Below are 13063 nucleotides of genomic sequence, written 5' to 3' on the forward strand. Positions count from 1 at the left end.
AATTGACGGAAAATGAAGGAGATGAATTGGCCAGCATTAGAGATGATTGTGATATGAAATTGGGGGAATTAGATGATGAAGATGATGTTAATAATAATCAAGTGAGAGGGGTTATTATTAGGAAGAAAGAAGTGATGAAAAGATCAAACGTGATTGCTAAGCAAGTCATCAGTATTGAGTCTGCTGCTAGTCTGGGCTTTGTTTCACAGCTCTGGGTCGATACCAACACTGTCAGTACTCACTTCTATTCTATTCTCATTTTTTATAATCTTCTATTATGCTGAGATTTCATGTATTATGCTGTACAATTGGAACCAAATTAATAGTATGTGTTTGAATTGAATTGAATTCAGTTTTAAACTTGTGTTTCCAAGTAAGAATTGGTCAAAGTTAGGGCCCGCAGTAGTAATACCAACATAATATGCATAACGTATGAAATGCTTACTTGATATATAGGTTTATATGTAATACGCTTATTTGGCTGTACATAGACGCCACTCTCGGCTTTTGGGACCTGAAGATTTAGACAAATCTTGTAAAACCAAATTATTATCATTAGTTTTTTGTACGAGTGGGTCGGGTTGGGTCAGAACCGGTTAGGGTCGAAATTGGTTAGATATAAAAAGGGTTGTTTTGGTTGGGGTTGGAACGGATCCAGGTCCAAACGGGTTCAGGTCGAAAAACTTTTTTTCAATGAAACAAATGATAATTGCACTTCAAAATTCAAATATATTTTTGAATATTATCCTCTAATCACAAATTTTAGGCAAGCAAATCTTGTAGGACCATATTAGTATCACTATTATATGCTAGCGTTAGTTTACTATTATCATTATTACTACTTTTGTAGGGCTGTTGCAGCGTTGCGCTGTTTGTATTAACCGCATTTTATGTTATCTAGATTATGAGTCCCTTACATCTTTGATGCTTCTGTTCATGACTTCATAAACCTTTTTTATTACTATTCCTTTTTTTCTTTTTTGTTATAATAAGTGATAAATTTTCAACCTGTTAGTGGATGGTAGTGATTGTAGAAGTGAGACCAAATCTACTATCCGGAGAACAAGAAATGTTCTTTTTAGAGGATACAAGGCAGGTAAGCGGGCTCTCTTTTTCTAACTATGGTATAAATGCCCATGCTCTAGAAGGCTTAAATATGTAATTACGCTTTGACAACAGGTTGGCGATGTTGTGCTCGTTGAGGATGAGACTGTGATGGATAAAGAGTTTAAATTGGTTGGACTAGAAACGCTGGTATGCTCAACGCTCAACCTCGCCATTTTTACTAACATTAATTAACTCATTCAATTAGCGTGTGAAATTGGGCAATGGGTTAAGCATTGTAATATATAAAGAGGCAACAAATTTAAATATATTGGTGTCAACTTTGTCACAACATGATTGTTGATTATATTTATATATATTTTTTATTTCTTAGGTAGGATATAGTGTTGTGACACCAGGTCGACGAGATATTGGAAAGGTATGTTTTTTTATCCCAATTATCATCTTTAATTGTTTGATTCATTCTTTTATGGTAAGGATTTAGAAAGTGATTTGCGTTTTTTTTTTTTTTTTTATGTTCAGAATAAGATATTTAGTCTTAACAATCAGATAATCAGATCAGATATTTATTTATTTAACTTATTTTTATTAGAGTAAATTATATTTTTCGTCCTTTATTTAAAGAGTATATTTCCCTTTTTGTCCTTAAACTAAGGAAATAAAATAAGTCATCCTTTATGTTCGTATATTGCAACAATTTACGTTCTTTCCACTATTGGGCGTTGATGTTCTTTTTCTGTTAAGTCCATTGATGTGCATGCACACGAGGGTAGTTAATGACTTAACAGAAACAATTAACGTCTGCTACAGGAAATGATGTATACTGCTACAACATACAAACATAAAGGATAATTTCTGTTATTTCCTTGGTTTAAAGACGAAAAATGAAAATTTTCTATATAGCTAAATGACGAAAAATGTAATTTACTCTTCTTACATTAAAGAAATTGGTAGATAAAATGTTCAGAAAATACTGGAAAAAGAGAGGTGTCTTGTGGAACCAGAGTAAAAGTGTAAAAATATCTAATATGAGGGCAAATAGGCAGTTTTGTCAATTTCAAAACACAAATCCAAACACCTATAGTATTTAAAAATTTTCCGAATATCGTTTTTTCTTTCTTTTTGTTTTTTTTTTGTTAAAATTGTTGAAAAGGTGAATCATTATCTTTAATAGTTCAATAATAATATATGATTTCTCGTGTTTTTAGGTGCGCGGGTATACTTTTAATATAAACTCGGGGGCAATAGAATCTTTAGAGCTTGATTCATTTGGGATATCGATTATTCCATCAACTTTGGTAAGTATATATATATTTTTTAATCTTTGGTAATTGAAACCTGTATACCATAAATGGATCGCTATGGGTTATGTTTATCTCAAATGGGTAAGATGAGTTAAGTTAAACGATTTCTTTATTGCAATCGTATTCGTGTGTAACAGTCTTTATTAACAAAACACGTTAAGTATTTGAAATATTAAATTTGGCAAATGTCGCAATTTACAAGATAACACATTAATTACTCGAAATTTAAATACTAAAACTGTAACACATTATTTTATGTAATCGCATGTAACATTTTTTATTAGTGTAGCACAGTAAGTCAGTAATTACATAAAAGATTAATTTTGCCAAATGCCACAATTTACTATATGGCATATTAATTAATTACTTAAAGAACAAAATCGCTTGTTGGTTTGTTTTGGTAATTATACTTTTTTGAAATTGGGGTTGTTTGGAAACTTAGTGAAACGGGCTACTTTTTTCGAACTGGTGATAATACTAATGCTGAAATTCTTTTTGAAATTAATTTTTGATATCGATTTAACCATTGATGTTATTAAATATTGCTGAGGTATCCCTTCTACTAAATTCTGTGATATTTGTCCAATTAAATTGGATTAAAAAGTTTTATGGGCCGGCCCAATCTGACCCCAACCTTTTGATGCTCCATCTGACCGCCTGTTTTGCCACATCTACCGTTTTGTTTTAAACAAGAATGTAACTAATTACAGGTGAGCACATATGCATTGCTGGTTGAAGATGTGCTGGAAGTTGTATCTGATACAGTTGTTGTGCATGATGCTGCAGCATCGCGTATACAACGGTTAACTAAGGTAAATAACACTATAAATGCTTTTTTATGATTGTTATATTTACAAAAAGTTATTTCGACCTGGTCACTTATAAGTGGGTCAATTTGGATTGTAATGTGTCAAATGGGTCAAGCTAATGGATTTTAGTTAAGCTATCATATTTGGCAAATTATTTCGTTACAAATTTCAGATAAAAAATTTATTAAACCTGTTTATTCAGAACAACTTATTTCACTCACAAATAGGAGTGTGTACGAGTCGAGCCAAGGCCGGGCTCCCTTAAGCTCAAGCGGGACTCGTTTGAATCAAGCGAGCTGAGCTTGAGCTTGGCTCATTTTTGATTTATTAAATATTTGTTATTTTATTTATATACACACATAATAACTTATACACACATTTATAATTATACTTCTATATCTATAAGACTAGTTGGGTGCCCACGCGATGCGGCGTGGTACGCGCGACCCATGACCGGAACCTGCCGACCCGTTTTCCTGTCCTAGCTTGCTATCACGTAACATGTTATTTTTTTAAATCAAAAAAACTATGGCAATACCTCAGTCCTCAAATTAAAGAGAATAAAATGCCCGTTTTTATGGTGTAATGTTTTTTACAATATATTAACGTGTGAAAAAGTTATGATCGTTTAAAAGTTGTGGGGAAAGTTGCTTTAAAATAAGGTGGCAATGTGTAACTATACTATAAATTAACCAAAGTTGATTGAAATTGAAGGACTAAACTTGTAACTATCTTTTAAGGGTTAAGGTTAACGCAAATGATTGGTGACCAAAAGACCATATTATCCCTAGGTTTTCATAATTGTATGCATCGTTGATCGTAATTTATGAATTAGTTCTTGTACCTCAAATTTTTAGAGGACCTTCCTTTTTGTTTTATTTATATATATTTTTTGTTAGTTTTTATCATTATTTTTTATATAGTAATATTTATTATGTTAATTGTTTATGCTTATATAAAAACGTTAATATGTTTATATAAATAGTAGGCTCGCAGGCCTGGTTAAGTTCGGTGTGTGAAGCCTGGGCTCGAGCTCTACCTGTTTGTTTATTTAATTAAGTTGTGTAGTAGGGGTGTTCTTCCGGTTTTGGGTTGTTCGGGTCGGGGTCTTCAGGTTTGAGCTCAAAGCAAATTGACCCAATATCCAACCCAAATAAGGCCGGGGAATGGGCCAGGTAAATTCGTGTAAAAATATTCACCTTTAACAATATCATAAAAAAAACACCTTAGCGACTCAAACTGAACACTTGCAGCGGCTGTGGAATTGGATTATTGGATTAATACATATCAGCATAAATAATATTTAGTATTTAGGGTCCTAAATTGAAGAACATACTCAAATCAATTACGTAATACGCATGCTGGAATGCTGGATAATGAATACACTTTGAATCTTGATTTGGAGATGGATTACTGCTGCCGGCTGATAAGAATTTATAATTATACTTTTATAGCTATATACTATTTTGCTACTTTAATCCTAGTTTTAAACATAATAGTAATATTAAGTATTTAGTTATATATTGATTACATAAAAAAAAATGTTATATTTGGATAAATAGTTGGCTTGCAGGTCTAGTTAAGTTCACATGCTTAATTTTATATATAATAATATTTTTTATTAAGTGAACCCGACCTCCAATTTAGGCTCGAGCTCGTTTAAGCTTGACTCAATTGATTCAAGCTCTTAGCGAGTCAAGCTTAAACAAGCTTGATTCAACTATTTATATAAATATACATAGTTGGGTCGCGAGTAGCTTGGCTTGTTTACAACCATGCTCATAAACAACTATATAGACAAGTGAGATACAATCTTGGGTGTGAATTTTTTGCCACAATAATATAACGACTTGAAAATCTTGTGCATAAATTTAGGGTTTCTGGGATGCCCAAAGAACGAATTCATCTATGGATGATCTTGATTATTATTCCGACCTTGAAGAACGATCTGAATACCGAAAGGGCAGAAGAAAAAGGCCAGGACCCGGGAACCCAAGACCCAGGGAAAAAACCATTGACAACACTCAAGAAGACTGGGATCTTCCTATGGATTATCTTTGACCTTTTTTTGTGGCAAATAGTCAACTAGGTTCATAAAGTCAAAATGTTTCTTAATTATGACCACAGGTTGACTTGTTAAAATAAACCACAAACGCAACTGAACAAGGTTTTTCGGTTTTGGTTTGGGAAATTTGGCAATATGCGTTACGTGGTTTGTAACTTAAAAAACCATCAACCGTAATAAGTTACATCTATAAATAATAACTGAAGGCAAGATATATTTCCTCTAGTTTTAGTATATGCAAGCATATGGGTTCCTTTTGAATTTGATAAATTTTTTTTGTCTTCATTGCAAGTTGCAGTGTTTGTATTATGTAAGATAATGCAAGTATACATAATGTTTTTTAATTTTTGTTTGGGCAATGATACTCAATTGTTTCTTTAATACCCTGAGTGTCCACCAATCCTATTAAAAGCCAAGTTACCACCCTTAATCACGCTTCTCAGGAAGGAAGATAACTTCCTCGAAAGTGGTTCTCCTGCGAATACAAAGGAACTCCTCGAATACCTATCTAGTAAATTCTATCAAACTCGACATGTCCTTGCCAAAACTCCACCATCAAAATTTTGGTCTCGCAAAGTCATTGGAGAATGAAACATGGATTTGATAATTTGTTTAGAATTAAAAACACTTGAGTAGACGTTAAAGATAGCCCTTTAGCTCAATTGAATTTGGAGGGGAAGTGGAGATTTGGGCCTGAGAATGCAAGATCTTAAGCTCAAATCTGATCCCAACAGGGTTTTATCGCAGTGGGCCTTTGGGCGGCGAGCTTGCCGGAACTGGAGATGGTGGGCTTAGCTACCAACGCTATCTCCAATGAAGGCGGTATGAGGTCGCCTTTGCCATTGATAGGTCTGTAAACAAACCGAACCGGACTAAGCCTTGTTCATGTTCGTTCGTTTAGCATTAAACCTGTTCATGAACGCTAACTCACCGGATAATTTGTTCATGTTTGTTCGTTAAGGAATTGAACTTGTTCACAAACGCAAACGAGCATGTATTGTTAAAGAAAAAAACAACATTCTAAATCTAAAACATCATATACCTTTATTAAATATAAAGTAAGCGCTTGAGATAATAATAATAATAATAATAATAATAGTAATAGTAGTAGTAGTAGTAGTAGTAGTAAAAAACATAATCATCCCCGGTCGATGGTTTTATTCTTATAATGCCAGCTAAACACAAGTTAGATTTGTTGTTAGTCAAAGCAATACTTTATAAAACAAACCATTAACGAAACAAACTAAACAAAACAATGACATTATAAAATCTAAATGTTAGTTTAGTTATTACTAATAAAATATTAAAAAAATATATAAAACAAACCTTTAACTAACAGTATAAATAAACGAACATAAATGAACACATTATCGAACGTTCACGAACAATAAATGAACACAACCTCTGGTCATTTAACTAAATGAGCACAATTTTTTGTTTGTGTTTGTTCATTGATTAAATAAATGAATGCAAACGAACTTCCTTCATTGAACATTCGATTCGTTTACAACCGTAGCCATTTGGTTATCCTGGGTAGCCAGGATTGATTCGTTGGCCGTTAAAAAAAACGTAAAGGATATATTTTGATGAATAAGAAAACCTTAAAAAGTTAACATATAACATAATAATGTCTTTATTTTGTATGTATATAGCAAATAATTAAGATGGTAGGGGGCGTGGATTGTCTTTCAGATATTAAATAAGGGAGCACGTTACCTTTTTATTGAATGGTCAATTTAGATTATTAATGGGACATTGATTAACCTCTATTTATTTTATTTTATTTTTTAGTTAGAAGAACTAGAATAAGACCTCCAATTTTCTTTTTTTTTATTTGCATATCACCATTTCCATTGCACTTGTTGCCTCAAACACAGCGGCTACAACTTTCAATTCATTATGAAAAAGGTTCACCATCTTCGTTTTCTGAATCCTAGGAGAAACCACATGTAACACCTTGTCGTTAGATAATCCCCGCAAATCAATCCTATCACTAGCCCGCTTACAACACCGATAAGTATGACAATCCAATCTATTCCATGTGGGAAGCCAGGCTCGGTATCTTCTTCCAATGAAACTTTTGGAGGCTTTGATGCTTTTGAATCCTCACATTTACTGGATAAAGGGTAGCCACATAACGCCCGGTTTCCCACGTAAGAATTGTTTGAAAAGGTCGCGAACTGTTTACCTTGTGGTATTGATCCAGTGAGGTTGTTGTTCGATACATTTAAGACTTCAAGGAAATGCAGTTGTACCAAGTCTTGTGGTATCGCACCGGAGAGCTTGTTATTAGAAAGATCCAGTGATTCAAGACGGATGAGATTCCTCATGGATGGTGGGATGATACCACACAACTCATTATTAGAAAGATTGAGCGACTGAAGACCACCGAGGGTGTTGATAGACTCAGGAATCTTCCCTCTAAACATGTTACTTGAGAGATCAATTGCAAAGAAAGTGTTAATAATCTTCACATATTCCATCATTACACCTTTGTTAGTAAGCTGTATGGAGAAATACATATATGTTGCATTTTCATTGGTCTCCTTCATTTCTAACCAATAACAAAAATACTGATTAGGCAAATAACCAGAAAATGAGTTGTATGACAAGTCAATGATGTGCAATTTAGGGAAGCTGACTTTAATATTACTTGGTATGCTAATAATACCATGAAATTTGTTGAACCTGAGAATGAGAACCTGTAGCTCTGGAAGTGTTCCCAACCAGAATGGGAACATGTCCTCTATTAAGTTACGTCCAAGATCCAGGATCTCGAGTGATTCACAGTTCTCCAATGATCCGGGTAATGGCCCCTCCAATTTGTTTTCACTTAAATCAATCATCTGAAGCTTACTTTTATTGAAGAATATGTTGGGAATGGTTCCTTGCAAAGCGTTTCTTCTAAGATCCAGGATCTCGAGTGATTCACAGTTCTCCAATGATCTAGGTAATGGCCCGTCTAATTTATTTTTGCTTAAATCAATCATCCGAAGCTTACTTTCATAGGTGAATATGTTGGGAATGGTTCCTTGCAAACTGTTGCTTCTAAGATTCAAGACTAACAAATTAGAATTGATTAACTTCCCCAAACATGTAGGAACCGAGGTAGTAATGTTGTTGTATGACATATCAAGCGACCAAAGATTCAACAAGTTACATATGGATGGTGGAATTTCTCCGGTCAGCATGTTGTGACTTAGTACGAGTGACTGTAAACCAACCTGAGGAACAACGTGTTGCTCAAAGCCCACTAGGAGATTTTGAGCTAGTGAAAGATCACTCAATGTTCCCCTGCTAACGTTCCAAATCCATCCGGGTATCAGACCCTCAATTTCATTGTTATCAAGGTTCAATACCTTCAGTTGATGTTGGAACCAAAGAAATTTAGGAAAGACTTTCAAATTACAGGATGCCAGCCATAAATATATGAACTTTGGTTGAGTTTCATTTGTGTGTCTATCATCTATGTCTAAAAGTGTGATATTGTTTCCACTTAGGCACAAAATTTGAAGTTTCTTAAGAGAAAGAAAAAGATAAAAGTCCACAGTGACTTTGTTATCAAACAAATAAAACAATTCTAGTTTTTGGAAATTTTGAAATGAGCTTGGAAGTTGTCCTTCTAATTGATTGAGTGAAAGGAATAAATATTCAACTAGGGTCAGATTAGGAAATGATGATGGAATTTGACCATACAGGTTGGCATCAGCAAGATTCAAGAAAGTGATCTTCTTTAGCTTACCAAGCCAATCAGGCAGCTTCCATCTATCGAAATTATTTCCGGAGAGGGACAAATATGCGAGATTTGAACAGCTTTCTAAAGAGGGAAGGCTACCTGTGAACTCATTATCAGAAAGATCAAGAACAGTAAGGTGTGTTAAATTCGTAAGTGAGGTTGGTAATTGACCGATCATGCCGTTACGTTTGAGGTTTAAATAATAGAGGTTTAATAGGCTGACAAAAGGTGTAAAAGTTCCTGAAATGTAAGTATAACTTAGATCCAGAACAGTAAGCTGTGTCAGGTTACTTACAGATGCTGGTAGAGTCCCTGTGAAGGTGCAGCTACTTAAATCCAATATATACAATTGTGTGAGATTACCAATTGAAGCTGGTATTTTGGACTCAATGTTGATCCCTGCGAGATGGAGTACTCGTAGAGTCTCGCTTGCGTTTTGAACTAGATTTTGGAAGTCATAACTATGCAGCTTTAACCCATAGTTTCTTGAGAGATCCAAGGAAGCCAAATTCATGAGATGTGAGATTTCTTTTGGGACCACCCGACTGAAGAAAGAATGTGAGAGATTAAGATTTTCTAACCGTACGAGTCGTCCAATTCCAGAAGGAACTTGAGAGGAACGGAAATCATTATCCGCAAGGTTTAGTGTACGAAGGTGAATTAGTTTGAAAAGAATGCTGTTGGAGGAGATGGGGCCATAGAGAAAACTGCTGCTCAGGTCAAGTCCGATCACATGACCAAGCCTGCACTCAACCCCGTCCCATACGCAGCAACTTCTGGCACCATTTGATCCGTTGAGGTTCCATGAAGCAACCTTTGAGTAATTGCCAATAGACATGTTCTTTTTGAATTGGAATAACAGAGAGCACTCATCAGCAAGGCTCAGTGAAGAAAAGCTATTGGCTAAGGCAGATTTGCGTACATGTAGTACCAGTATCAACATAAACACATGAACAAATTTTGTCATGTTGTTTAAGAATGATGTGTAGAAGATGAATATATGTTTATTATATATAGTTAAACTTTCGTTGATTAGTGTTGGAGACTTGACCTATTAAATGGAGATAATTATGGTCCGTTAACTTATTGGAGAGATAGACCCACTACTTTACTACCTACAAATTGGTGCAAGTTTCAGTCTTACAAAACGGGTATTATATGAATTACAGAGTAGACTTTAGGGAGTATGGATTCGCCATTACAAAAATAAAACAAAGAGTTTTATGAATAAGAGATCGACCGTGCATAGGCGACCCATTTGTTGCTATCCAACAATTATATAATCTATACTCTTTAATAAAAAATTACAATGTTTTGTCAATTGTAACTCCCATATTGATCCTCACAATTTAAAACCAACTAAATCTCTAAAATCTTTCATTACCATTTATTTGTTAATGATTAACTATTAAATACTCATTTGAAGGATGCAAATAACTAAATAAATATCTAGATTGTTTTAAACACTATTTTACAACGGTTGTCTCTTAAAATGCATGATAACTTATTGTTTTTTTTTTTTTTTATTTCGCTTAATAATTAAATATTATTTTTTAATCAATTACCCGTGTAATGCGCGGTTCTCAAACTAATCAACTTATATGTTTGAAAAAGATTAAGCAAAAAGCAAACTTAATTCCAGTCAAACATACTGGAAAAAAAATCGTAGTTATAAAAGGTAAACTTATGTCTCACTAGATCTATGAATTTTCAAAAATAAACCAATAAAAAAGTAATGTCGGTGGGAAAGTGATCACTAAGTTCATTTTTACATATAAAAAATAAAAGTCCGCTTCCAAAAATAATAATAGAAAACCTGTTTCGAAAATATTAAACATCACATCATTTTGAAATAAGTTTTACATTAGTTGACTCGTACTATTCTTCCAATCAAAAGCCCTAAAACATCGATTTGAAACTCGGAAAAAAAGCGTAACAGCAGCAACGACAAGTGTTTTTTAATAGAGGACCATTGAGACAAAAATAATTGAAAGGTTGATAGTGATTTTTAAAGGTTGGATTATTATAAGTTAATATACAAAAGTTAGGATTATTTATTTCCAATTTACCTAATAATAATAATAATAATAATAATGTTTTGTTATTATTATCAAGATTATTATATAATTATTATTATTTTATTATAATATAACTATTACTAGTTTTAGAGCCCGTGTTACACACGGGATAATTCAAATTATAAAATTATAAGTAAAACAAATAATTACATGGCGTATATGAAAAAAAATGTATTACATCTATGTTTGTATCTATACAATGTATACATAAATTGATTTTATTTATATCACAAAATGGTTTTAAAAAAGGGACTTAATAAAAAAAATGTCCGTGCAAAATCGTATCCGAGAATTCTTTCTATTGAAAAATTAATTCTCGGTGTCATATATGTATAATTGAAAGAATTTTTATTATGAACCAATTTCGAAAATAAGATTTCTCATACGATAGTAGTTTTAACCACTCAGTCTAAATACAAAAAGAGGCGTTACCTTTATTGATATATTTATCAATTTACTACACATCAAAAGAAAGTACGATATTAAATTGTAACAATGGATGTTCTTCTAAAACTATGTTTTTTTGAGCTACACCATAAAAAAAATTTTGATAAGTTTCAGAGGGCTTCTCGACTTTGTCATAATGACAACATAAAAAATAATATGTTAACCCATTCAATTTTGTGAATCTTTTGTTTCATTTGAGCATAGTTTTGCATGACATGCTTCCCATACAACGTTCTGTTCATCATTGAAGGAAAAATTAATGTTGGCATAAATATTTAAAATTTGATAAAAGTTAGAAGCATTGATAGGTATGGGGGTGGCATGTCGAAAGTGTTCGCAATCTTTTCTTAAGTTTTAATAGTTGAAGGAAAAATTGTCAATTTGCCATATCCCGAACATTTTGATCATTTCAAAAAATGCCCTTAAAAATAAACTTGAAACCCAAATCATGTTTAAAATTCTAACTTTTATACTTTGACATTTTAAAGTCAATACTTTGAACCCATAACAAATTTATCGATAAATCTATTTTGCATTCTCAAACTTTTAAAAATAGTCAAAATTTTCATTTTTGACCCGTAACAAAATTTGACATAAATGTAGTTAACTTGTAACAAATAATCTATTTACCAACTTTTGACCCATAAAATCAAATTTTACTTCCACAAAAAATTCCAAAACAATTTTCATATGAGAAACATGATTTATTATTGATTTTTGGAATTCACCAGGTATTTTGAAATATATAGTAAAATAATATGTTAATATTTATATTTATAAAAATATATAGATATTATATAAATATAATGTAAAAGGAAAGTGAATAATTATTGATTTATTACATATATTAGGGTATATTAGTTTTGGAGGGGAAAAAATTGTGAGAATTAACCAAAACATGACAAGTATCTTCATTTATTTTACTTTATTAGAATAGGTAGATTAAATTATAATTTATTATTATATCATATTATGTTATTACCGCTCTATTAGTTGATAAAAATATCATGTGTTTGTAGTTTACTATTTAATAAAGAAATAATAATAAACTAATAATTTATTTTATTCGTATATGATAATCAAACAAGACAATAAGATAATAGTAATTCATTTATTTTATTGTTCATTTCATTCCCTTATTTTTTTTACAATCCTTCGTATCAAACAGATTCTACGTGAGAGATAATCTACTTTTTCAAAAACTATATTTTAATAATACTTTTAAAAACAACACATTTTTTTCCAGGGTAAACGTTTTTTTTTCAACAACATTCTTTTGGTTGACCCCATCGTATGTATACAGAGAACTCGGAATCACAAAGTTTTCAATAACAAATCTATTTTTACTAAAAACATGGATTCTAAAATAATTTAAAAATATTTAAATATTTTTAATTTTATTGTTTTTTAAATTTTTGTATATATTTGATTTTGGATAATAACATGATTAAAAAAATTCATGCATGTTATCAAAATTATTTTATGTGTATCTTGTTTAGATATAATATTTAAGCTAACATGGTGGGGAAGCGACGAGTTCTGAGCTAATATGGCGGGGA

General features: G+C 32.2%; 2 protein-coding genes across 3 annotated transcripts; one reads left to right on the plus strand and one right to left on the minus strand.

The window, feature by feature from the left end:
* Window positions 1-105: 105 nt before the first annotated feature.
* On the plus strand, window positions 106-5539 carry LOC143635745 (uncharacterized). 2 transcript variants are annotated; one of them, XM_077103502.1, is made up of 7 exons: window positions 106-230; window positions 1016-1096; window positions 1180-1254; window positions 1439-1483; window positions 2274-2363; window positions 3080-3181; window positions 5054-5539. In XM_077103502.1, the coding sequence occupies exons 1-7, from the start codon at window positions 135-137 to the stop codon at window positions 5237-5239; spliced, it is 675 nt and encodes a 224-aa protein (XP_076959617.1). In that variant the 5' UTR covers window positions 106-134; the 3' UTR covers window positions 5240-5539. The 2 variants fall into 2 exon arrangements, with proteins under 2 accessions (XP_076959617.1, XP_076959618.1); XM_077103503.1 differs by having other exon boundaries at window positions 108-230; window positions 1026-1096.
* A 1586-nt stretch (window positions 5540-7125) lies between these two features.
* On the minus strand, window positions 7126-9946 carry LOC143635742 (receptor-like protein 6). The gene has a single exon (XM_077103499.1). The coding sequence runs from the start codon at window positions 9944-9946 to the stop codon at window positions 7154-7156; it is 2793 nt and encodes a 930-aa protein (XP_076959614.1). The 3' UTR covers window positions 7126-7153.
* Between the last annotated feature and the right edge of the window lie 3117 nt (window positions 9947-13063).

This window comes from Bidens hawaiensis, unplaced genomic scaffold, assembly GCF_021521415.1.
Source record: "Bidens hawaiensis isolate Kalapana, Puna unplaced genomic scaffold, B.hawaiensis_p1.1 tig00007678_1, whole genome shotgun sequence".
Lineage (NCBI taxonomy): Eukaryota > Viridiplantae > Streptophyta > Magnoliopsida > Asterales > Asteraceae > Bidens > Bidens hawaiensis.